Below are 27,246 nucleotides of genomic sequence, written 5' to 3' on the forward strand. Positions count from 1 at the left end.
TGTGCTTCTTTTTGCCATGAATTGCCTTTCTTTAACATAAATTTTATGTACAGAGGTTGTAATGAGTTTAACCCACTGATTTCTCAAAAAAAAAAAAAAAAAAAAAGATGCATCTTATTATCACTGCTTGGAAAGACAACACCAACAGCTAGGAGATTAATGGAATTACAATCTAGATACAAAAAAATATGGAATTACTGGGTGAAAATAAAAACAAAGCATTATCCTACCTAAGTAAGACAAAAACCTCAGAGTCAATATAGGAAAAGGCAGATAAATATTACTATATTAAAATTGTAACATTGTATATAATAAAAAATTAAAGATAAGTAGTAAGACTGGGGAAAATAGTACTAACACACATAATTGGATAGTGAACTAATTTCCACCACACACAAAAAGTTCCTATAAAAAAAATCTCAATAGCAAATGGATCAAAGTATATGATCAGGCAATTTACAGAATACAAACTACAAGATCATTGAAGACAGTCAACCTTGCTGATAATGAGGGACATGAATACTAAAATTTAATACCATGTTTTGCCAATATAATTGACAAAAATTAAAAGTTGGATATTATTCATTGTTGACAAAAATGTAGAAAACGGTTATTTTTACACACTGTTGGTTGGGGGTATGCAACTAGTAGTTTATGTGAGGGATGACTTATATTAGCTTTTAAAATATAGTATGCATGTACCTTCTAACCTGAAATTCTACCTTTAACACTCTCACATACTCCCACACGTGCACAAAACTATGTAATAAGATTTACTACAGTTCTGTTTGTAAGAGAAATAACTGGAAACGATGTAAATGCCCAACACAGGGGAATTATCAAATAAATTATTCTATATCCAGACTGTGGCATATTTATGCAAGTTTAAAAAATAAAGTTTTTAAGTGCATGGGAAAATTATCGAGATAGAATAATCACATTTATATATACAAGTCAAAAAATATATATGTTTTTAAGTTTGTGAAAAAAGTTCTAGAGTGAAAAATACTAAGCACTGAACTTTTAGCAGAAGTAACCCCTCCAAGAAGAATTAAAGGGAAGAGAAAATGGAAAGACAGACTTTCACTTTCCTTACCTGCATTTATTTGAATTTTTCTTAAGTACACATTCATATATAACTTGTATAATGAAAAAAGAATACAGATTTCCAGTATTTTTAGAATCCCCTAGGTGGAAATGTTAACAGGTGGAACACCAGCATTAGAATGTAAACGTAAACGTGTGTGCTGGCGGACATCCCAGGGAGACACAACCTAAGTGAGGGATGTCATCTGCACGGCTGCGGACTTCTCTGCGGCAGGTAGGTGACTGGATACAGCATGCAGCCCTCCACACTCAAATCACCGGTTGATAACAGAGAGGTGCAAAGCCATGGAAGGGGCTGTCAACAAATGAAGGATTTGTTTGTGGCAAAGAGTAAACTCCAGAGCATACCATGCCCCAGTCGGCTGGAGAGCACATAGTGTTTTGCTCTAGAGTGCACAAGGGATCCTGGGATACGACAGCTGGAAGGGGACAGAAGGACCTCTGCCCTGGGCACCGGCATCACTATCAGACGAGACTGTAATAAGGATATTCTATGACGATACTGATGAACTGATGACTGCTGGATGAAGGAACAAAATTGCTCTGATGTGAGTCACACTTACAGCAGTCAAGTTCTGTTTTTGCAACTTTTGAATGTTTCTGGAAATTTTAAATGAAACAAAGCACTGAATAAATGTTTAACTACCTAAGAGCATATAAACAGATTACTTGAAAATAAATCACAAAAGAAATATAACCACTTCCTTAGTCATCTTGTAATAAATGTACTTATTCAATAGTCATTGCTATCTGCTTCAAAATGGTTATATAATCTTTATATTACACTTCCCTATGCTTCCAACTCTTACATAGAAGTACTCCTGATAACAGCTGTTCCTGGGCACTGTCTGTACTGGAATTCTAGAACTATGACTCAGTGTAGTAATTTGAGGGGTATTCAATGCCGACCAATTTTATACCTTTCCTGGAGGGTGATGGTGCTGAGTCAGTGCATATCACCTGAGCCTATTGTGAGTACGTGTCTTAAATTACATTTTCTCCTGCCTTAGAACCCATTTAACTGAAGAGAATGATAAGATAATAAGGCAGGCTATTCAAAATCAGTATCATTTCCATTCCCAGCTACTCATTTGTGTGAATCAGATAATGTGCAACCAAACTAATATACTTAAAAAAAAAAAAAAAAGACACAAAGGTTAATAAAAGTACAACTGTTATCCCTTGGCCCTGATTTCAAATTACTAGGTTTCTTCAGGTAAAGAGTCTCAATGTTCTCAAGGAATGACTTTACAAGAACTACTCACACTTTATATGAACTTCCTAAGAACTTACAAAAAGTTTGTGGTGCTTAAAAAAATCTGTAAATCACAAATTTATGATACCAACCTCTCGGTCTGATCTTCGAGGGCATAAGGCATCCACTTCATCAAAGAAGATCACACAGGGGGCTGAGTTCTTGGCTCGCTGAAAGACCTGTCGCACAGCACGCTCACTTTCACCAACGTACTAAGCACACACACAGAGGAAATAAAACAGAGAGACAGTTCAACTTTGGGGTTTGCGCCAAATTACAGTAAAACTAGTTTTAAGTGACTTTTATATGTCAGGGTCCAAAAAGTAGGGGGTAGAAGCACATGCAATTGCTGGTATTTATTTGCCCATTTTTGACCTATAAAAACAGCCATTTGCATGTGGTTCAACTTAACAAAATTAGCTATTACTTATGCTTATAAATCGCCTCATTTATAAAATGAAGACCGAATGCAATGTAAAGTCTTCTCTAGGTAAAAAAACCCTGACTATTCTCCTCTATTTTAGAAGTGATCTCCTAAGCTTTATGCATATAAAATACTCAGCAACAATCTGCATTGATTCAACAGCACTTTAAATGAAAACAAGACACTTTGCTGCTCTACTGCCGTTTCTACACGTCCTCTTGTGAAGGAAGAGCTCTGCCGTCACGGGCGCCACAGGAGGCACTCGGAGCCAGCTGCAGTCCGACAGCTCCCCTGCGCACAGCTAATCAAACCACAGAACATTACCATCCGTCAGGGAACACAGCAAGCCACTAGCAACTCTAACATTAGCTCTACTTAAAATAAAAAGTGATATGGAAGAATGCGTTTTCACTTTTACCTAGGCATAAGAAATTGTTCTTGGAAAATCTCAAACTGTTTAACTAAGCACAGCAGTTCTGCTGTAATACAACCGCTAAGCGAAACAGAATCTGAAAGCATCTTTCTATTGACACCAGTATCATTAGCTATCTTTGATGTTACTTTATGACTATATGGTCGTAATAAAGTAATAAAGGAATAGACTACATCACCGATGACAGCGATTACAGCGATTAAAGTGTTTTTGTTTCCTCATTTGAATGAACTGTCTTTCCCTCACATGTATCCTCCTTCGCTTTGTACTTCTGTTCATTTTCCCTCCCTTACTTGAAGAACCCTTTCCCAATCTACCTCCAAATAGTTGGTGCATTCGAAAAGATCCCCATTAATCTTTCTTCCCATTACTCTCACCTTTGTTCTTATAGCACTTTCTGCTATTACAACTTTTGAGCTCTTCTGCCTTCCCTGTATTCTATCGGAAAGTCCTTGGAAAGCAAAGTTGTGACCGTTTCAGAATTTTCTCTGATCATAACATCCTGTGCAGTGTCCAAAACAGCAAACCCACTTAGTTTCCCAAAAAGCCTAATTCAGCAAAAATTATACTTGGAATGCTGAACCAAAATACTCAGTAGCTATTGTGAAAGAAAAGATATCAGTAGGCTGGGAGGGTTTCAAACAGGGATGGAAGTGAGTAATCAAAATAGCCAATAAAGGGACTTCAATTACAGCAAACCCAAATGACTAAGTAGAAGGAAATATGATTTAGGGGAAGGCAAACCTAGTGTCAAAGGACAGACTAAAATCAATCTGAACAAAGACAAAAGTGATTAAAAATAAGGAAACAAACAAAAACCCTATCTTGACCTTTAAGAAATACTTCAAATAAGGATCCTGTACTTATCTCTAATTCCTTATTTGCCATTCAGTTTCAATCATAATCTGGCTTTTGTAAACACTATTATTGAAAATATTCTCCCTACAGTCACTAATGACCATCCAAGCCCCAAGTCCAAAGTCCTACTGTGTTTCTTTCAGCCTCTTTGGTCAGACTGACAAGGCTGCAGCAATCTTCCCTAGGTTTCCAGCCTGGGAAAGCCTCGGGCGTTCCCTGCCTCCTGACAGTCAAGCTTGCCAGCGTTTCCTCCTTGCCCGAACTGTTGGTGTCTTCCAGTGCTCTGCCACGTGTCATCCTAGCAGACCCCATCGGATCCCAAGGCTTTAGGTGCCATCGGGTTGATACTGACCCCAGGCGCACGTCCCCTACTGCCTGCTGGGCGCCTCCAAAGGGTTCCTTAAATCCGAAACACCCGGGAGCAGACGTACTTCCTAACCCAGGATGTCCGTCCTTCTCGTTAGATCTCCTGACCTCCCACAGTCATTCTGGACTCGTCCACAGGCCTCTCCCTCATCTACCCCTAAAACAGAAAGCCAGTCGCAGTGGCAAAATTTCATACACCAATCTGACCCACCAGAGCTGGTGAGGATGTGGAACAAAGGGAACTTTCGTTCACAGCTAAAAAGTTGGCAATACTTAATGTTTTTGAAAGTGTACATGCTATATACAAGGTATAGCAATTCTACTCCTAAGCATATACCCTAGGGGGGAAATACCTCACATATATGTGCGAGGATATATGTATATAATGTTCAACTTAAATATTCGAGAAAAAAATTCTGATTTTTAAGTGTAATTATATTCATTCAATGGAATATCACACAGAAAATCAATGAACTACAGGTAACCATATCAACAAGGGTAAATATTACACATACAATGTTGAACAAAAGTAACAATGTAACTGTTACAAAAGAATACATGCCACTTATAAAAAGTGTTTTTGTTTTTCCTTAATTTTTTATAACAGAATTCTAAGCATACAACGGAAGACATAACAGTATACTGAACTCCAAATATACCCATCCCCTAGCTTTAGTTATTATCAACTCAACTCGTGACCACCGCTGCTTCCTCTATATCCACTTTCTTTCTCCCTATTTGAAAGGAAATCCCAGACACTGTATTTCATTTGTAAACATTTCATTATTTCAAGTGTAGAAAAGTGCACAGCTTTAATGAACACCAAACTCAGAACTATGGTAATTCTATGGAGGAGAGAATGGGAAATATGGTTAGGAAAGGTTTGCAAGGGGCTTCAAATATATTGGTTTGGTTTTGTCTTTTAAAGCTGGGTGACAGATACATGGGGGTTCATTGTATTACCCATCGCAAATTCTATGCTTGAAATATTTCATAATAAAAATTTGTAAACACTGCACTCTTTAAAAAAGTTACACTCTTGCCTAAAGCAAGCCTCTATCAGGTCTCTGACATTTTCCAGAGGACCTTCCAACTCTAGCTTGGTATGAAGGCCTTTCACTACCCGGCTACAGGCTTCTTTGCCAGCCTTGTCCCCATCAATCCCCTCCCTTCCAAGGCTCATTTCCATTGCCACCTCCAGCTGAAAGCCAAAATAAAGTGCAAGAAAAATAAAGAGGTGCATGAAAAGCTGATAGGAAATATAAGTATAAATCCCTTATTTTAGGGGAAAGTAACATAAAAGTAAATAAAAAATGGGAGGGGAGATAACTTTAAAAACCCCTTTAAAACAAATGATACCACTCTTAGTTCATTTTTGTTTGAATACATTACAGAATGGCATTTTTACTTTTTAGAAGGATGACTAGGAAGTAGGAAATTCAGTCTCTTAGATTTGAGATATAAATTGCTTAAATGCTGAAGGAAGTCCTTATATAGCACTTCAATGATTTCTTTCCCCCAGAGTATTCTCACTTACTAGTAACACTTAACTCGTCTGAGCCACACAACTAGAGGCAAGGAAAGCAGCTCCAGGAATCAGACAGCCGACTCAAGTCTCAGCTCTACTGCCTGCCGCCGGCAGACTTGGGCCCAGTTATCTAAACCCTGCAAACTTAAGTTTCCTCGTCTGAGAATCAGAGGAAACAGTAAATCGTATCTCGCAGGGGTGTTACAGAATAATGTATGTGAAGTGCTTGACAAATACACGGTACAGAGTAAACATTTAAGGTGTTAATTATGACGATTACTTCCATTTTGCAGGTGAGAAAATTGAGGCTCAGAAGTTACCAGACTTAATTAAGAAAGTATATACACTAAGTACACATTTGAATAAGGCTCCATTTCTTCACTCCTACAGAGGTAATTTTACCAAAATTTGACAATTGTTTCAAAGATCTGAGGATATGTTATCCTGTAATTTGAATGACCATCACCTTCCTTATCTAAACAGCAGCTGATGTCACAACTCACCATATTTAGTAGTTCAGGGCCCTTGACAGATATGAAATTTAGTCCAGACTCATTTGCAACAGCCTAGTAAGAGGAAACAGGAGACACAAATAAGATAAATATACAATAAAATAATAACAACAACATGTGATAACACAGGAACTTCTGTGGCTTCTATTCTGTTTCCCCACTTTTATAGATGCCTCTTTCCCATCAGGAGAGGAGGCACGTGGGAAAAACAGAAGTGGACAAAAAGAGAATGTTAACCTGAAACTCTCTAAGAATGACTAAGACGGAAATCAGGTGAAAGTGACACAAAATGTTTACGTGAGTGCTGTGTACATGTGTAGCCCTAGCTTGGAATTCTAGTGAGAGATCATTACCTCTGGGCAAGAAATGTCTTGCCCAATGAAAGCAACCACGCATTCACTTACACACCTGAACTCAAACACACCAGTTTAAGTCTTTACCCAGGGTCAGTATCAACAAGCTATTTTTAATAAAGATTCAACTGCAATTAATAATGGTTCAAAGCCAGAGAACACACGGCTGTATGTGTAGAAGAATCCAAGAATCATAGTCTGGACGCAGAGATGAAACCTCTATATGGTGTCTCAGAAATTCAAAGTGACCAGGTAACAGAGTTCTTTCCTATTCTTAGAACCTGACACCTGAGCTCCACACCCACAGTCCACATACTCCTCGGCCTCTCCGTTTGGATCCTACAGGTACATTTCAAATCTATCACTTCCGAAGCAGGACTCCTGAAGCTCTCCCAGCACCCCCCAGACCCACAGCCCAAATTCTCTCCCGTCCATCTCAGTACATACAGTTTCTAGGCCAAAACCTCGGTGTCTCCCTTGATCCTTTGACTGGTCATGCCACCCAATCCACGGGCAAATCCCACTATTAGCTTACTGCTAAAATATACGTGAGCCGGACACATTCTGGTTCTCTACTATATATACCACCACCTCATCCAGAGCACCATCATCTCTCGCCTGGACATGCAAAAGCAAAAATGAACAAACAAATAAACCCCCCAAAATCCCGAACTGGCCTCCTTTCACTCTTGCTTCCCTCCAATCCATCTCCACAGGGGTCAGAGCACTCTTTAAAAAATGTACATCAGGTCATATCATTTTACTTGATTTCTCATTTACCTTCCATTACAATTTGAAATACCACAAGCCTGTATTTTGGGACATGACAGTCTCTCTTTGGTCCAGCCACTGGCTCTTCCTCTGGTTCTTGAACTCACCAGGCCCTTCCACACCCACTTCAGGGATTTTCACAACTGCTGCTCCCTCTGTCTGAAGACGCACCCCCTTTCCCTCTCTATGTGGCTGGCTGCTTCTTTGGGACTCTGAAATACCCTTGAATGCCATACCCACAACAGTCCTCCCAATCAATCTAGCACAACAATCTGTTTATCTCCTTTAGAACTTAGCTGAATCTGTAATTTTACTGCTTTTGTTTACTGCCTGCCTCTTCCAGACAATAAATTCCATTAGCATAGGTTCGTTAGTTTATCCTAGCACCTGAAACAACCGCTGGCCAAGAGTAAGTAGCTCAGTAAACCCTGCTGAACAAACGAATGAGTGCATGCTCTGCCAGGCAAAGGCTGCTCTCAGCAGGAGGAGTGCCCCACCTCTCCACCTTTTCTTTCTTGCTGCCAAGTTCCCAAGCTTCCTGCCTCTTGCTCAACACTGTTAAGTAAAGGAGAGGCAGGATACACGTCTAATGAAGTCTGACTCATCCACATTAAAGTTTTCAACATCCAAATGCCATATAACTAAGATTTAACCCATTAAAACCACAATAGTTCCTAAAGTTATTAGAAATCTTCTTTGGCTTCCCAGTGAAATACTGTGAACCTTGAACTCACCGCCAGGCGCTATCTGCTTCCGTACTATATGGCTCCAGACAACTCAGTGATTTTTACTATCCTTTTCTGTTTTCTTCTTATTAGTCACTGTTTTCAGTGTGCTAGCTCCAGTAGTCACCTGCCTTTACTTTGTGCTCCTTATACTTTATGCTATATTTACACTTACTGTACTAGTGTTTAAAAATGTATTATTTTATTGTCATTATGAATAAACAAAACAACCAAGATCAGCCAAAACATCTTTATATCCAGTTCTCGGTTGCCATGTTCTGACCATTAAGTGGTTCTATGACTTTACTATAGTAACATGTTGCTTCTGCCACTCAAGAACATTTTCTATTATTTCTAGATTCTTCGGCAAATAGTCATGCAGCTTTTGAAGAATCTGATCAAATTGGGAACCCTCCCCTGTAAAAAGTACACATACGTGTAACAATATGTTACACGAGCCCAGGCTCATGGATGCAGTGAGCCATTAGGTCCATCCCTGGAGTCCTAGGTATGAATCCTTGCTTCAAATGGACGGCTACCAGAAACCTGACCGAACAGAGATGTACCAAATTTTTGGCAGTTGGAGAGAAGGTTGCGGGTTTAATTCCTTATCAGGGCACATACCTAGGTTGCTGGTTAGAGCCCCCCAGTCTGGGCACATATGGGAGGAAACCAATCAATGTTTCTCCTCCCCCTGCCCCTCCTCTCTCTAAAAATCAATAAACATATCCTCGGGTAAGGATTTTTTTTTAAAAAAGCAAAAAACAAAGCCAGCTACAAACTATAACTTAACGTTCATTAAAAGCTAGAATAGGCAGAAAATATAGTTGCTGTGTTAAAATTGATGGGGTTATAGTTGATTAAAACATTTTTCTCTTCCAAAATTTCAATGAGGTACTTTTTGTCACTAAAATAAAAGTGGGGGGCAAAAGAACTAAATAGACAGTTTTCCAAAGAGGACATCAAATTGGCCAACAGACACATGAAAAGATGCTCTACATCACTAATCATGAGGGAAATGCAAATCAAAACCGGAGAGAGCACCTCACCCCTGTCAGAACAGCCATCGCCACAAAGACAGGAGAAGACAGGTGCTGGCGAGGGCGTGGTGAAAGGGGACCCTAGTATGAGAACACTGCTGGTCAGAGTGTAAACTGATCTGACCAGGATAGCATACAGTGGGGTTTCCTCAAAAAATTAAAAATAGGTGTACCACACAATCCAGCAATTCCACTCTTCCAAAAAGACACCCAATGGAACAAAACCAGGATTTCGACGAGATGTGTGCACTGTTTATTGCTACGTTACTCACACTAACCAACTTATGAAAACAACCCAAACACCCTTCAATAAGTAAATGGGTAAAAAGGATGTGTTCCACATACACAATGAAATATTATTCAGCCACAAAAAAGGAGGATCGCCTTCCACTTGTGCCAATGTGGATGGAGCCTAAGCACATTATGCTAAGCAAGGGAAGTCCAACAAAGACAGACAAGGACTACCGCCTATATATGGAACCTAAAAAAGTCAAATATGTAAGAACCAGGTAGTAAGATGGTGGTTACCAGGGAATGGGTGGGAGGGGCAGGGAAAAATAAGAAAAAAAGCGGGAAAGTTTCCTGAAGAAAACAGTTAATCTTACTAAAATGAACTTCTACTAAAAATTATGTGCAAATGCCACTGTAATATTCAGAGTTAAATTCCTATTATCCAACTGACAATAAGAAATGAAAACACACACAGCTGAACTCACACCATACCTTCGCCAGCAGAGTTTTCCCGCAGCCAGGAGGACCAGCAAGAAGCACTCCGGCCGGAGTCACCAATCCAAGAGCCTGGAACTGCTCTGGGTTACGTACTGGTGCCTGGAAAGCACAATCCCAACAGAGACCCGTTACATTTGGGCTTCTCTGCTGCATGTTCAAATTACCCCCCGATACGGATTTTCAGCACAGACCACGAGGCCCAGAGACACGAACAGCGCCTGGCACAAAGTGCTCACCCCAGGCATGAGGCACATGCTGATACAGACAAAAAAGTCCCTGCACTTGAGTGATCCACAGTTAAATGTAAGTTCTGAAAACATTTTAAACATAAAGGTTTTTCAAAAAAATTATCTAAATGTCTAGTTACAGAAATTGCAGGCAATGCCCCTCTTTAAGAAACCAGAAGCAGCAGCACTCTACAAAACCAAAAGCCAGAGACCCCGCTCCACACACCCGCCCTGTATCTTCTCACTCAACAGTGGCACACCTCTGATCACACTTCGTTAACGAACCCAGGAACGATCGGTCAGGTGGAAAGAGCAAACAGAAATCCAAAGTTCCACGGCATCATTCAACTGTTTTGACCGTCATAAGTGTGATTGAGTTCAGAAAGTATTCCTTGAACAAGGTGGTCTTGGGTGAAACCTAAACTTTGATTTTTACTTACTGTCACAGAATTCAAGCCCGACCAAACGAGCAAGTCCAAAATGGATCCCAGAAGGATGATAACCATTGTTGGGGGCTTAGCAATTACACAGCTGAGCATGTACAAGAAAATTCACAGTCAAGTCAACCAGACATGCAACCTAGCACACAGGCATGACTGCCGACCCACGACACGGGCCAGCGGCATTGAGCTGCAGATAAACCTACCAATATCGCCATGGTGAGCTCATCCCTAACGTCTTCCAGGGCACCAATATCTGCCCATGTCACATTAGGGACAGTGACAAAGCCTTCCCTTTTGGCAGAGGGTTGGACTGAGGACAGAGCAACAATGAAATCATTCAATTCAATGCACAGCCCTTGCAGCTGCTCCTCTGAGAGGGGATCTTGGTTTCTTAGCAACGTCAGCAGACTCTGCAATTCATCCTGAACGGGAGCAATTGAGAGGAAAAAAGAAAAAGCACAGAGTTTGTCAAAACGTTACCTTTTTTACTTTTAAAAATTATTACTGCAGTATTTCTGTAAGCTACTGTGAACTTCGATGTATTTTAATAATTTTATCCACTACCACAAGATGTTAATTTTATTCTAAACCGACCATTTGCTTAGGTACACGAGTTACACTTCAACAGAGAAGAATGCTTTTCATATCCCACATTACGCCTGGCTGTAGCAAATGTAAGCAGTTGGCACAGCTTCATTTCAACAACCACATTATTTCCGTTTTTTCCATTTTTCATTTATACATATTTAAGAAGCAGCTGAATTTGGATGGAATTAAAACAAAGTTTCTCTGATGGCAATAAAACTTCATAATATGGTTCCCCAATGGCTTATGAACTAAACAGAGAGCTGACAATTATCCTGGCTCTACTGAGCCTTGAACTTCAAAGGCAGATTTCTTGCCCTGTGAAGAATATGAAAGGACAGGTATGAAGAGTAACTCTGAATACTTCAATTCATAAAATCCTAATTCATATGCAACATTATAAAAGGAGTAAGTTTATTATCACTCTTAACAGGTATAGGAGTGGTTCCAAATGAGTAAGAGAAACAAGTACTTTGAAAACCAAAGACCCAGATCTAAGCTCCTGCTCTGGAAAGTACAGGGGGTACGGCTCTGGGCCAAGTCATAATCTCTTAACCTTAGGTTCTTCGATTATAAAACGAGGAAAGTAACGATATTTTCTTGACAAAGTTACATGGATCAAACTCTAAAATATGCAGACGCTCCCTGCGCACACTATCAAATGCTGTATAAATGCTATTTTGAGTTCTCATGATTTACCAAACTCAAACTTCTAACATTGACCTTGGACTGATGATCACCCCTCTCACATTCACAGGACTGTCCCGCAGAGCCGTCTGCAGCTAGGGACGAGGGCACTGCAGCGTCAGCACTTTCTAGCCCACCTAGCCAGAAGGTAACCAGGAAACAGCACTGAACGCCCAATGTGCCAACAGGAGTTGGCAAACCTCCCATAGAGTGTGGGCCCCATGTCCCTGCTGTTGGACTCCGTTGTGAATTCTGCCATAAAAGGTGAAAGCAGAAATAGACAGTATGTAAATTAGTGAGCACAGCTGTGCTCCAGTATAACTTTCATTTACAAAAACAGGTGGCAGGCAGGTGGGCCATAGTTTGCCAGCCCCTGCCTGCTCTAGAATTTCATAATCAGTATTGTAAATTCAATTTATTCAGGATAAACCAAAAAATGTAAGAAAACAACTTGGGATTTTGAAATTACAAACGTTCTGGGTGTAAGTGATAATTACGCTAAAGATAAAACAAGAAATCATAAACCTCAACCACACTGACGCTTGCCTGAACATAAGACAACAAAAACAAAGAACGTTCAAGAACAGTGTGAGGTAACTGTGCAGACGGCACCTGTGTGTTATGCGTGGGCTCAGTGCCCGTGCTCTCTTCCTGGCCCCCTTCAAGCGGCTGGCCCTGCCGCTCCGGGTCGCTCCTCGGCGCGTCCTGCAGCTGCATTAAGACCCGGTTGACCGCACACACGGCTGCCTCGCGGCACAGAGCCATCAGATCCGCGCCGACGAAGCCTGGCGTGAGGTGTGCTAAGTGCCGGAAATCAGACATTCCAGGAAGCCTTAGCTTTCTGCACAGAGTCTGAAGTATTCTGTAGAAGAGACAGGGAAAAAACTCAGATTCCTAAAATACTAGCAAAAACAAGTCACATTTATTTGAAGTCCTCGGTCCCTGTCAGTGGTATTAAAATGGGCCCAGTGTAAGATCAAATGGCTCACTCATTCAACAAATGCTAAATCACTATTACATAGCCCACTTTATTCCTCTAAGTAGTAAGTACCTGCTTTGCTATGAACTGTGTTAAATGTTACAAGGAATAAAAATAGATTTTTTTTAAACTAGCCCTCCTTTAAGAATTTTCTAGTATTACAGAGTAAATAAGTGGTTTATGTGATACTTTTAGAGTAGACTAAATAGACATTTACCAGAAATAAAAGGCTCCAAACTCAAACCATTAATTGTATTCATTACAGAAAGTTATACTGATATATACTTCAATATCTAATTTCATATTAGAACAGTTACTTCTTCAAAAAATAGTAAAACAGTTACACAGAAGTATTTAGGGGTAGTGTTAGGATATCTTCAACTATCCTTCAAATGGCTCGGCAAAAAAAAGTGCACAAACACAAATCACAAATACATGTATGTTTTTACGTAGAGAGTGACAGTAAACATGTTAACAAGTGTAAACTTAGCTGAAATGCATATAGCCATTTATTGTATTATTCTTTCAACTTTTCTGTAGGCCGGAATTTTTTTCAAAATATGGCCCTCTACAAAAGCCCGTTAAAGACTTGGTTGGTGACAGCACAAAGGACAGATGACAAAGGATCTTGTCTGGCAGGGGTGATGGGCTCCCCCGCGTCTACCAGCTTGGCAGTTAAACAAAGGGCTAAAGAACACGGCCGTCCTGTACTGGAAGCATCTTAAAGGCAAGGACTTGTAATTCTCTCTATTCCTCGTATCACCTATCAGAATGGCACAAACACAGTATGCCCAATACATGTTTGCTGAGTAAACGCAAACAGTTTCAATGTCAGATAACATTTTGCAGCAGCTATAAACAAGTCAGTACGCAAACCTGAACATGCGCGAATGCAATTAACAGACATGCAGATGACTACGAATACAGTAGCTGAAGAAGAAACTGCCAACCAGTCAAAAGCTGAAGCCACATTAGTACAAGGAGGAAGAAAGGGTGACACATGTTCCTTCCTAACCTTTCTCCTTCCTGCAGCGCCTCTGACCACCTGTTCCTGCACTCAGGAAGTCTCCCCTTCTTCACTGCCCCCCGACTATTTCCTTTCACTATGTACTATTTTTCCTCAAAGTTGCTGCCGATCACATACACCAATTTTATGCTATTAACTTTGGCCAAAAAACCATTATATACACAGTATTTCAAAGCATTTCTTCACTGGATTTCTACTCCTAAACAGTGCGCCCTGAGATAGTTTTAGTTACTGACATGCTGGTGGACATTTCTTTGCTCTGCTGACATTCAACATCAGTCAATAGGAAAGGCTGGTTCTACAGTAAAACCCAGGTTTCAACTCTGGCTGCCATTTAGTTATTTTTCTCAGAACCGTGGTCCCAGGCAGGTTAGTGCAACAGGTTAAAGTTTGGGAGTCAGAGTTAACCTACATGTCAACTGCGCTATTCTGTACTCTAGACACTCTCCCTAGGCTGACCAGCCACACTGAAAAATGCAAGCCATTGTCAATAAGACTGGACAGATGAGGAAGGACGTGTAAGTCCATTATTACTACTGAGAAAACAGTACAAAACAATTACCCTACCTATGAAAAAATTATTTTCTTAAAGCATTAATTTAATGTGGCTTTTTCCCTTTCCAAATCAATTTAACTGGCACCACAGAGAGAGAGAGAGAGAGAGAGAGAGAGAGAGAGAGAGAGAGAGAGACAGAGAGAGAGAGACAGACAGACAGACAGAGAGAGGGATGGGGGACAAGAAGCTCCGTGTGTTTCCCGCCCCTCAATTTCAAAGCATTCGGCTCAGATGGCAGAGTGGCTCACAGACGCCCGTCACCCTGAAAGAGTGTACCTTTCCCTGGAGGCTTCGTCCGGGATGCCAAGGCATATTTCCCGGTCAAACCTTCCTGCGCGTCGCAGAGCAGGGTCTAACGAGTCTGGCCGGTTTGTAGCCCCAATGACGAGGACCCGAGCTGTGGCAGCCACACTGTTGAGATCTGGTAAGACCCGGACACAGGGTGAGCGGCGAAAAAGACTCTGGACCCTGAGGACAGTGCTGCTTGCACTGTCATTCAGGTGATGAGAGAGACAATATCACACTCTGAAAGCAGTGTGCACACACATAACTAATGTTTACTGAATGCCTACGTGAGGAAGGTAAGCACAAACTGTCCTCAAGCAGCTCACCACCTGCCGAGAAACACGGAAGACAGGTTTTGTGACGCACAACTGTCTGCACCGTCACAGGTGTCGACGGAGCACCACAGCGGCCTCATGGAAGAGGAACCATGGAGAGCTGACGGAGGAGGTGACAGGCCAGCCCACAGGGACAGGACACTAGCATGCAGAGTTACAGGGAATGGAGTTCTGCACGGTAGGAGTGACAGTAGGAGTGACGGCACCAGGGACGAGGTCCGAGAGCAGGGAGTCTGGGCTGGGCAGAAGGTGTGTCTCCAAACAGACTCACGGTGTGAATAGAAATGGGGGTTGGGGGAGTGGGGGCGGCTATAGCACAGTCTTCAGTGGCTCTGGCTTAATCCACAGATACATTTTTAGAAGCAGACGGACTAGGGGACTCAGAGCGGTTTTCACAAAAATCCAGTCCCCCGTTGCACCAGGACAGACCAGCAAGGAGAGGAAGCACATGTTCCCTTCCAAGGGAGAAGATGCTGGTTAGGTGCGCTCACACCATGTCAGGAGCTCAGAGGATACTGCTGGGCCAACAGGGAGCCACGAGATAGTTTCTGATAAGATTTTAAGATTTGTGTTGTGAAAAGATAATTCTAATAATAATTTTGAACAAAGTAAAGAGGAATAAAAAGGAAAAGTGTTTGTTGAGATTTGATGACATTATTAGGTGAGAGATGAGTGAAGGCAGGAACACTAATGATGTAGTCTTTTATGAAAGAAAAAAGATTTCTGTTTTTCACTCTGAGTTTTTTTCTATTTGTATGTTTTATATCTTTATCTATTACTTACACTATTAAAAACAGAGACAATTATTATCTCAAAGAGAATTTGTTACTTTACACTGACCGTCCATGCAGGTTAGGAGCTGAGCTACAATTCTTCGTTCCATATCTTTAGAAGCAACTTCTCTCTTGGGGGTAATGGCATCAATTTCATCAATAAAAAGGATACAGGGTGCATTTGACTAGAAATAAAAATAGCACAAAAAGACAATCACAAATTTATTTCCCATACTGCAGCATAGTTAACTATACAAATTTTCTTAAATCTTACAAGTTCAAGGACCATTCACCAAAACCATAACCCTGAAAAAGGCAGTTCACAATGTATTACCTCTGATTTTTATCTGACTTAACAAAAGATCCTTAAAAGAGACTCCATATGGGATAACACATTTATTGTCTTCTCATCGATGCATGTTTCGTGATGATAAATCTACCAAAATTCTTTTGTAATAAGGCATATTTGCCATGCTATGAAATATAAAGTATACATTTATAAACTTTAAATTAGAAAACCTAAGCTCACTACAAAAGTTAGTGTTCCTACCAACATAGAAATATCCAAGCTTTTCCCTAGAATCCGCCAGAAGAGGAATTTAGAAAGCACCAGAGGCTCTAACTTATTTTTCATTGTGGTAAAATACACATAATACTTAGCACTTTAACCATTTTAAGCGACAATTTAATGGCATTATGCTGCGCAGCCATCACCATCCATCCCAAGACCTTGATCCCCTCCCCACACCGACACCACGAGGGGCTTATTCTGCAGATCACACTGGGTAAGGGAAGACAGTCAAGTTCCCAGACATGATCATCTTCAGTCTTTTTAAAAACATAAGCCAGACAGAGCCTAGGCAGGGTCAGTTAGCACAGAACACGAGCACTGACCGCCTGGACTAGTCAGACTCACAGGGGCAGAAAACAGAGTGGTGGCTGTCGGGGGCTGTCGGGGGGTGGGGGGGGAATGGGAAGTCAATGTTTAATGGGGAGAGCTTCACACCGTGGTTACACAACAATGTAAGTGTACTCAGTGCCACAGAACTGTACACTTTAAAATGTTTAAAATGATAGAGTAAACACATTTACCACAATAAAAACAAGGAAAAAAGATACAGATCAGTTCAGATAAAAACTTTAAATGAAAGTATCTAGGAAGTGCAGCTCACGCTTAGCCATCCAGTGACCAGGAGTGACACTGAGGATGCCAAGGGTCCGACCCCGGCCTGGCTCCGACTCCGAACCTGGGACCACTGCAATCTAGAGGACAAGACGTGGCCGACCACTAGCTGGCTCTCCCCCAACCCCCCTCACGACAATGTTCAGAGTACAACTGCTGGGTGTGTGCCCCAGTTACAAGAGAAAAGTTCTAGAGACTGAAGGTCTCAGAAAACAAGCACAACAGTATGTATCAATGGCGTGAAAAACTGCATGAGGAAAAAAGGAAGAAAAGAGTAAGAGTAAGTTCAGTACGGGTCAGAGAGAGAACCACACAACCTAAAGATGTATTTGTCTCTCTTATCTTCATTCATCATTGTGTTTACCATAAACACAAACTTCACTGCTCATCTACTAGCTCATTTTTGAAAACAGGTAACACCTGAAAGAGTTCAGCTTTGCTTCGCACAGTTAAGGACCCTTCCCATCCTTTCCTGCATCTTGTATTTTCCACGCATCAAACTAAGCAGGCAGATTCTATATTCTTGCTGTTTTAAAATATATTTCCTGCTAAAATACAAGTTCTCTTCTAATTTCGTATCAGCTTCCAGCAGCTGCACCAGCCATTGTCACCAGCCCCTCTATATTCTGGGTACAAATAACGACGTAAAGTTACACTCCCCCCCATTTGTAGCTTTTAACCACTGTGGTGGCTGGTGACACCCAAGCGTCTTAATGTTTACAGGCATTTGCTGTGTGCTGGGCACTACACAGAAGGTTCTGGAAGAATCCTCTCCTTTAATACTTTCAAGCATCCCATGGGATTTGAGTAGTACTATTAACCTAGTTTCTAGTACGAAAACTAGGGGTTAGAGTGGTTAAATCTCTTGTCTGAGATGACACAGTTAGCATGTGGTGGTACAAGGATTTGAACCTATGCTTCAGACGTGAAAGCAGAGACAATTATCCAGGACACCATACTGAAGAGAAAACTTTAATGGACACAAAGCTCATCTTCCTCAGAAGTTCTTAAACATCCAAATTCAGTAACATGAATTATAACTAGGATAAAACCCAAGCTGTAGTTTCTCTGATAACAGAATTTTCTTTTCACAGCTTCAATTATGCAAATAGAGAAGAGTTTATCCTGGCTTTGCTATGGCTGCTTTCATAATGTGACAATTCTAATATCAGAAGTTTTCACACTGCTCACAAGTGTCTGGGAAACCTACATTGTGGAAAGTAAAAGTAAAAGGAATTATCACAAGGACAATCTATTTTCAATAGACACTACTGGGAGTGACAGCCCCGAACTTCTCACCAGAAGTCCTTATGTCTGTGTTTGGTTTCAGGTGAAACATATTACTTTATCCAGTGGTCTATACCATGAGATCTACTTTAAATGTTTAGTCATCATGGGTAGCAAATCGCCACGTTTAGGAAAGAAGGGCCAGTGCGTGGTAACGAACAGCAGCACTAGAGAAAACACGATCCTCACTGTAACCCTGCGCAACATGACAACCCGACATCAGTCACTGGCTGACTCACCACAGCTTGCTCGAACAGTCCTCTCAGCTTCTGTTCAGATTCTCCAGAAACTCCAGACACAATCTCCGTGGCAGCTACTTTCAGAATTGGAAGGTCAAGTTCCTGTGCACAAATGTGTAAAAGAATGGCCGAATTTTTAACTTCCCTTCTTCCTTCCTTATTTCCTCCCAAAATTATATTTTAAAGACTTTATTTACTTATCTTCAAAGAGAGGGAAAGGAGGGCGAAAGAGAGGGAGAGAAACATTGATTGGTTGCCTCTCACTCGCCCCCTACTGGGGACCTGGCCCACAACTCAGGCATGTGCCTTGACTGGGAATTGAACCAGCAACCTTTTGGTTCACAGGTCGGCACTCAATCCACTGAGCCACATGAACCAGGGCTCAAAATTACACTTTAAAAATGACTAGCTTCCTGAGGAACATCTCTTTGTGTTGGTCTGATAAAAAACTTTATTTAAAAACCTATGGTTTTACTCAAACACATCGACAATTATCTTCCACGTGGTTTTACTTTACTATAAACCTCCGTTATCATGGCTTCTGAATGAAGGGCCTTGACTCTCGAGGGACGTGTCCCCCCACTAGAACTGAGCCAAAACAAACTGACCTGTCAGCGAGGAACAGCAGGGGCTGTGGCACAGCTGTGCCCTAAACACGCTGCCAGCACCTCTCTACCCTGAACCCAGGAAGCAGCCAGTTGCCAGCCAGAGGAGGCAGCGCTGTGAGTAAAGAGAAACCACCACTGTCTCTCACACCAACGGCGACAAGCTGCCTAAACCCTACTCACTCTTCTGGCCTTCCTGAAATTCCGCCTCGGCAGCCATACTTTCTCTGACGCCGACCCTTCACATGAGTGTCCCCGTGGAGATCACTCGGCGCCCCGCACTCCTTCTGTCTCACTACAACTCACCACAACTGCAACTGCGCAGGCATTTATTTGTACGGGTGCCTGTTTCATGTCTGTCTCTCACTTCAGACTGAAAAGCTCCTCAGAGATAGAAACTGGGTTTGGGCACTTATCGCGGATCTCAGCGTCTGGCGTGCAGCAGTCACATGACAGATTTATCCAACAAATGCGCAAACGAAGCAAATCCATCAAGTTCTCCTGCGTAAAGGCTTTTGTTTCTTGGAGCACTGATCTATTAGCGAGCCGCAGAGCACCCTTTCCTCCAAGTGCAAGTACTCGGGCATTTTGCATTTTACCTCCTATACGGTTTCTGAAAAATCTGATGGGACTCAAACAAGATTGCTAACTTTTATTTTGCCAAGAGAGTACCTATTTTGGAAAGGCTATTTTAACCCTAAAAAGTATAAAACCATGATCCCGAATGAAAATTTTGAATAAATTTAGCTCTCTAAAAAAAAAATCTGTAGTTTTCTTATTTCACTGCTCTTTAGCACCACTGGCTTCAAGAGAAAGGGAGGCAGCTAAAACATAAAATGTAAATGTGTTAAAAAAAAAAGAGGGGGGGAGGTTGTTCACAGCTCTATGATTGTGCTTCCCACCCAACCCTTGCCATGAAAATGACTGGGTACCTTTGAAAAACAAAAGCATCTCAGGAACAGCAGCATGAAAAGAGGTAAAAAAAAGAAGAAGAAGAAGAAGGGACCAGTCCTCTTGAAAATATGACAAATCTGGTTGATCAAAGTTGATCAAAGTTGATCAAAGAAAAAACAACAAATAGCGACAAAAATAACAAAAGCAACCAAGGGTCAGCAAACCTCACCCCAGCAATTGCCTGTGCAAGCAGCGTCTTCCCGCAGCCCGGCGGTCCGTGGAGGAGGACGCCCCGAGGGGGGATGACGCCCAGGTGCTGGTAGACCTCCGGGTGACGCATGTGTATGAGCATCTTGCAGACTTCCTAGCGGGGAATAAACAGCGAAGATGTCTTTCTCAGCCCAGGAGAGAAAGAATCAACGTTGAATGAAATGTCCTTATTCTCTGGAGCAGCAAAGAGTACAGACTTTAGACTTAGACCTGAGCTTGAACTCCAGCTCTGGTGCCCACTATGTGACTCCAGCGATTCAGCAGTAACATCCCTGAGTTTCCACTTCCTAATGCCTACCCTGCATGCAACTAGCATGGTAACTGGAATACAGTAGACACTAAAAATAAGTAGGATCCACTATTACTACTATTTTTAAATAATGTCAATTACAAAGCATTTATCTATGAACACCATAATTAAAGTGGTAACAAAGTTGAAGCTATTATGCTTCTTTTATCCCTCAAAACCCTGAAGGGTCCAAGTTAGGTCTGCCCTTCTCACCATCCCAGTCCCTTTTTCTATACCGGTTCCTATCAGAAACAAAGAGGTAGGCTTGGTGTTCCTAACTGATTAGCAATATACCCACTGGAAGTAAAATTCTGAATTTGAATAACCTTTAACGTCGTGTCATTGCCTCCAACATCTTCAAACTTCACGTTGGAGATCTGGAATTCTAGTCTTATGGTATTAGCTGGTGACCGGAAAGGGAGGAAGTGAAAAGATCAGTGATGCAGTAGTAACTCATATTTAACAATTCTTAAATAACAAAGGTCCACTAGATACTGAAACGTTTTCTAATAAATGTCTGCACACAGAAGGTCCCTCCAGCAAATCAGCTTGGAAGAGTGATTGCTCCCTCAAAGCAAACACGACCCATCACCCACAAGACCTGCATCTCACCTTTCCTTTGCAGGACAGCTTCTATTTCTCCATCTACTTCCTGAAGATCTTCTTTCTTCCTTTTGCCTCCTTTGTTCTTTAACCTGCCCTTCCTTTTCTTATTACTCTCCAGAAGAGAAGACTCTTTTGAATCCTGGATGATTAAAGCAAAGAGATTCAGAAAAGGCCCATTAATAATTCAAAAGGGGAAAGGTTCTGGCAAATCAAAAATCTCCGTTCATGTAAACCACTTAGAGACTCAATGTCCAAGAGAAATACAATGTGCACCACATATGTAAATTTATGCATTCTAGCAGCCTCAGTAAAAAAAAAAGCGCCCTGGCTGGTGTGGCTCAGTGGATTGAGTGTGGGCCTGTGGACCATAGGGTTGCTGGTCTGGTTCTCAGTCACAGCACATGCCTGGGTTGCAGGCCAGGTCCCCAGTTGGGGGTGTGCAAGAGGCAACCCATCAATGCTTCCCTCCCTCTTTCTCCCTCTTTCCCCTCCTCTCAAAAAATAAATAAATATTTTAAAAAATTAGAAAAAGAAAAATAATTTCATAATCTATTTTATTTAACCAAATATCTTCAAAGCAGTATCATTTCAATATGTAGTCAGTATAAAAAATTAACAAGATGTTTTACGTTGTTTTTGTAGTAAGTCCTCAAAGACCAATGTGCACTTTATGCTTATAACATATTTCAAGTTAGACACTAAATTTTCATGGGAACTACTTGACTTGTATTAATGTTTCAGAAAATTTAGAGCTGAAAGAGCAGATTCGCTAACCCAAGTTGTCCCAAACATACTTAGAAGTGAATTGTCAAGAACTGAGTCGACTTTAGTTTTTAAATTTAAATCCAGTTCCTCACTTGCACTAGCCAAATTTCCAGTGCTCAGTAGCCACATGTGGCCAGCACTCACCACACTGGACAGTAAGCCCTGGAGCAGACGCAGCCAGTCTACTGTGGGGCAGGTCAGTTTAAATCCCCTCTCATTCTGCCAGGCATTAAAAAGCAGCAGTTATGAATGATGCCCAGTGCACTCAGCATGTGGTAATTCATCAAGCTTCACTATTCTTTAAAGGTTAAAAAAACTGGGCATCTACTTATTCTATATATTCTCATAGTATATCCAATATGTAGGATCCCTTAAGCTATTCCCTAAAGTAAAAATAAACCACATTGCTGGTTTGAAAGCTATCTTCCCTACTTCCTAAAACCATCAACTTTCTGTGACACAACCCCAGAGTAGTAATTCTTTAACTCACACTAGCAAATGCATCTCAGAAAGTTCATTAGGCACTAATTCAACAAACCAACTGATGACTGCATGCTAGACACATTCCAGCCAGGACACATTACAAAGTCCCTGCTCTCTTGGAGCACATATTCTAGTGGAGAGAGACAGACAAAAGCCAACTAAACAGTGACCCAAGTCAGGGGGTTACAAGGACTTAAAAAAAGGACCGCAGCAGGGTTAGGAAACAGAGCACAGGTCGGAAAGGGCCTCTCTGGAAAGATGGCACATAAAGAGCTGTGAAGAAATGACGAGGGACCTACAGGACTGGGAGCGTCTGGGCAGAAGGAACAAGTGCAGATGCCCCAAGTGCGAGGGTGCCTGGTGTGTTCTAGGAATGGCGAGGGGTCACCGTCTCTGAAGCGGAGCTGGGATGTGGGGGAGGAGGGCTGTGGGTGAGACCAAGAGACAGCGGGGCCGCCAAGTCACAGAGGGCTTCCCTGGCAATTTCAAGAGCTTTGATTTTAGGCCAACTGAAGCCACTGGAGGGTTTTTAATATGAGAACGATAATTGTCTGACTTAACTCATAAGAAAGGTCTCTGGGTGAAGAATAAGTGGGGGAACAAGAGTGGAAGTAAACTCCAGCTGGAAGGTTATTTCAATAGTTAAGGCAAGAAAGAGTGGAGGCGTTCTAAACTGTAATAAAGAAAAGAAGGTCTACTTGTTTAAAGAGAAAAAAGAAAGAGTAGAGGTGTGGTCCAGGATGGAAATGATGGCAACAGTGCGGAGAGATGAAACTGCCCGGGTATTTCAAGTTCCCATGTCTTCTGTTTAACACAAGAACCTGCTTAATACAACATTCAATGAAAAGACTATAAAGTACTCCACATGGGGCTAAAATTTCACTACGAAAATACCTCTATCTCAGATATTGGCTTCTTATTATTACTTTTCTCCGCTGGTAGGTCCAGGAAAAAACTGTCTTTCTTTCCACCTGGAGTTTTGTCAATAAACCATCCTCCTTCGGAACCTCTGGCAGGGGCCTTCAAAGGAGGGGAGCCAGTTTTGGAAGATGTCGGTGGTGCTGAAACACTGGTCTCTCTCTGCTCCATCTCACGCGTACTTGAAACAGAGTCAGGATTTCCTTTCCGATACAAGGAGAGCAGCGAACTGTTCATGTGATTTGCCAACTGGCAGAAACACGATTTCAGCGTAAGTTACTCAACAGGTACTCATCAAGTTTGACTGCCTACATTAGTAAGTTTTCTACATTTCGCTTCTAACAGCTCCTAACATTTAGAGTCAGAAAAATAGGTGTTTGCAAGGAGATGACTCAAACGCAAACCCTTACTGTCCAAAAACCTGCATCCCCCCCCCCCCCAAGTTAAGGTACTAATTCATAATTGGCAGTTAAATAAAACCCAGCATGAATGGTCGCTTTTAAAAAATATAACAGAAGTATGAACATGAGCTGGTAGTCAGTCAGTGAGAGTTACTACTACCCCATCAATAAAACTAGACCACATATAAATGAGTACCATCGTGAGTGCTGGCAGACCCAAAAACTGAATCACCAGTGGGGAAAAAATAGAGAGCAAGTTACAAATAATTTTATGTATTTTTCACATGCTTCCCTTTAATCCAAGTCTATTTATTGGCAATGCTAACTCTTTGGTTAAAAAATGTATCCTTTTCATCATTTTTACTATGAATTCCCCTTTCTGTTGATGTCTGCCCTGATTTCTGGCCATTCCCTTCCCCTTTTCCCTGTGTAATAGGCTATAATAAACACAAACATGGGAAATGGTTAACATGAGTTCACAAACACTGTACACAGGAAGCATTCAACTGTTTACTGATGAAGATACTCAAAGTCTCCATTAATGGTCTGGCTCACCTGTGGATCTGGGTAATCTTCCATATTTGAATCATCATCTGAATAGCTTTCAGAATACCTCAGTAAAAAGAGGAGAAGAAACATTTTAAAGGCTTTTCTCTCACATCCTAAAAAATTTACTACCTAAAACAAGAAAATGCTGCATACTGAAGGAGAATGTGGTGGTGGTGAAGAGTGCAGGCTTTGGAATCAGGAAAACCTGGATTTAAAATCCAGCCTTACCAGTTACGAGCTTCTACTAATCTCTCTGAGCCTCAGCTTCCTTATCTAAAAAACGGAGATAATAATGCGTAACTCACTGAATTATGAGAAGATTAAAGGACAGTCTGCAAAGTCCTTACTACACAGAAAATGCTTATTAATAAAATGCAGTTTCCTGTAGCTTAGCAATTAAAAAAAAAAGTGAAATGCTAATTCCCATCCAATCCGAGCGCTCCTTTAGGAATATCGGACACCAGGGCGGAAATACTCCAGCAAGTCACAATTAAGTACGGAGTAAAAAGTTCTCAAGTTCAACACGACCAAGCCATGCAAACAAACGTAACTTTTACGAGTATGTTCAGGAGGACAAAAACCAAAGGTAAATCCTAGTAACTGCAAACTGAGAATGCATCAGTTCTTCATAACCAAGAGTTGATATCTAATAACTTCAAGTAACTATAAAACTGTTACTTGAAGTTTATTGTTGTTTCTCTAGCAAATAATTGAGTATAAAAAGGGTTTTCCTAAGTATAAAGGTTGACATGAACGCTATGACCCTCTTCTATAATTAAGACGTGAATTCTTTTTCTATTCATTAAATTCAATTAACATAATTTGGGGCATTTCTTTTCAATGTAAAGAAGGTGGATTACTCAACTATTTGGGAACAAGTGTTTTTGCCCTACAATTCATACCAGAGAAGTATAATTAATTACAAATAGACTGAGGAGATAAAGGTAATACCATGAAGGAACAAGAAAAAAGTACAAGCAATCAATTACTCCATGTGCTCCGTGACAGAGATCTACGCGGGCATCATCCGCAAAACCTTAAAGGAAAAGGCCGACAGATGTGACCAAGTAACGGTGCAGAACTTCTCTAATCAAAAGACGTTATAAACAAAAAGGCAAATGGCAAAATGGGGCAAGCATTTGCAGTACATATAAAAAGAGGAGCTATTTTATACAAAGACCTCTGACAACTAATAAGGAAAATTCAAATACTTCTCAAATGAAAGACAAACCCATAGGCAAGCAATTCAAAAAGCAAACATTAAACAGTAAAAGGAAAATCATTAGTTACTGAAAAATCACAAATAAGAACAATATGATCCAATTTTGCCTATGTAAGTGGCGAAGACGAAACAGTAGTGTAACAGGACTTCGAGGGTGCAGAGAAGCGCACTCTTCCCACCGAGCTGGTGGAGTGCACACTAACGCCGTGTAACAGGACTGCGAGGGTGCAGAGAAGCGCACTCTTCCCACCGAGCTGGTGGAGTGCACACTAACGCCGTGTAACAGGACTGCGAGGGTGCAGAGAAGCGCACTCTTCCCACAGAGCTGGTGGAGTGCACACTGACACCGTGTAACAGGACTGTGAGGGGCAGAGAAGCGCACTCTTCCCACCGAGCTGGTGGAGTGCACACTAACGCCGTGTAACAGGACTGCGAGGGTGCAGAGAAGCGCACTCTTCCCACCGAGCTGGTGGAGTGCACACTAACGCCGTGTAACAGGACTGCGAGGGTGCAGAGAAGCACACTCTTCCCACAGAGCTGGTGGAGTGCACACTGACACCGTGTAACAGGACTGCGAGGGGCAGAGAAGCGCACTCTTCCCACCGAGCTGGTGGAGTGCACACTAACGCAGTGGCAGCTCCAAACGAGCCCAAAACCATAAATCCCTGACCCCCAAAACAAACATTCTTCATCAAGTACAGACAAAAACATTTTCCAATATATGAGGCCAGTATAACCTTAAAACTTGACACAGACATTGCAAAAAGAAAAAAAAACAGACCAAAATGAATATAAACACAAACATCTACAGAAAAAGATCAGCAAATAGAATTCAATAATAGTAAAAAGGATAATATATCAGGACCAGTTAGGGTTTATCCCCGGAAAGCAACATGAGCTAAACACTCAAAAATCTATGTAATATACCAAATTAATAGAATAAAGGGAGAAAGCCATAACCAAATCTTTCAATAAAAGCATAAAAAGCATTTGACAAATGTAATACTTATTCATGATAAAAAATTCTCAGCAATCTAGGAACATCAGGAGAGGTCTTTAATCTGGTAAAGGGTCGAGGTCCGTAAAAAAACTGCAGTCAGCATCACAGTTACGGCGCAAGTCTACCTAAGAGCAAAGACTGACCACACACCGCAGGGGGACGGAAAATGGTACAAATTCTTCGGGAGAGTTTGCCAGTTTCTTAGAAAGTTAAATATGCTGTGACCGTATGACGCAGCAATCCCACACCTAGACAGTTACCAGGGGAAGTGAAAACATTCTCCACATAAGTCTTGGACATGAGCATTCATAGCAGCTTTCTTTGGAATGGCCAAAAAGTGGAAACAACCCAACTGTCCATCAGTGGAAAAATGGATTAAAAAATCACGGCATGGTCATACGTTCTCAGCAATCAAAAGCAATAAACTGTTGATAACACAGCATTGATAAATCTCAAAATCATTATGCTAAGTTGAAAGACTCTGTATTTTAAAAGCATATATTGTATGTTGCCATCCATAGAAACTTCTATAAAAAT

At 41.4% G+C, this 27,246-nt stretch overlaps 1 protein-coding gene across 1 annotated transcript in view; it reads right to left on the reverse strand.

Moving 5' to 3' along the window:
- Nucleotides 1–27,246, reverse strand: part of NVL (nuclear VCP like) — a 55,139-nt gene that overhangs the window by 22,530 nt on the left and 5,363 nt on the right. The window contains exons 5-17 of the mRNA XM_053912526.1: nucleotides 24,494–24,551; nucleotides 23,514–23,786; nucleotides 21,378–21,510; nucleotides 21,092–21,168; nucleotides 20,436–20,570; nucleotides 18,708–18,809; nucleotides 16,066–16,183; nucleotides 14,882–15,026; nucleotides 12,656–12,905; nucleotides 10,975–11,193; nucleotides 10,096–10,200; nucleotides 6,475–6,537; nucleotides 2,455–2,574 (exon numbers count right to left, since the gene is read on the reverse strand). Of these exons, the coding sequence (XP_053768501.1) occupies nucleotides 2,455–2,574; nucleotides 6,475–6,537; nucleotides 10,096–10,200; nucleotides 10,975–11,193; nucleotides 12,656–12,905; nucleotides 14,882–15,026; nucleotides 16,066–16,183; nucleotides 18,708–18,809; nucleotides 20,436–20,570; nucleotides 21,092–21,168; nucleotides 21,378–21,510; nucleotides 23,514–23,786; nucleotides 24,494–24,551 (1,798 nt within the window). The remainder of the gene's footprint in view (nucleotides 1–2,454; nucleotides 2,575–6,474; nucleotides 6,538–10,095; nucleotides 10,201–10,974; nucleotides 11,194–12,655; nucleotides 12,906–14,881; nucleotides 15,027–16,065; nucleotides 16,184–18,707; nucleotides 18,810–20,435; nucleotides 20,571–21,091; nucleotides 21,169–21,377; nucleotides 21,511–23,513; nucleotides 23,787–24,493; nucleotides 24,552–27,246) is intronic.

The sequence above is a fragment of the Desmodus rotundus genome, chromosome 10 (genome assembly GCF_022682495.2).
Source record: "Desmodus rotundus isolate HL8 chromosome 10, HLdesRot8A.1, whole genome shotgun sequence".
Taxonomy (NCBI): Eukaryota; Metazoa; Chordata; class Mammalia; order Chiroptera; family Phyllostomidae; genus Desmodus; species Desmodus rotundus.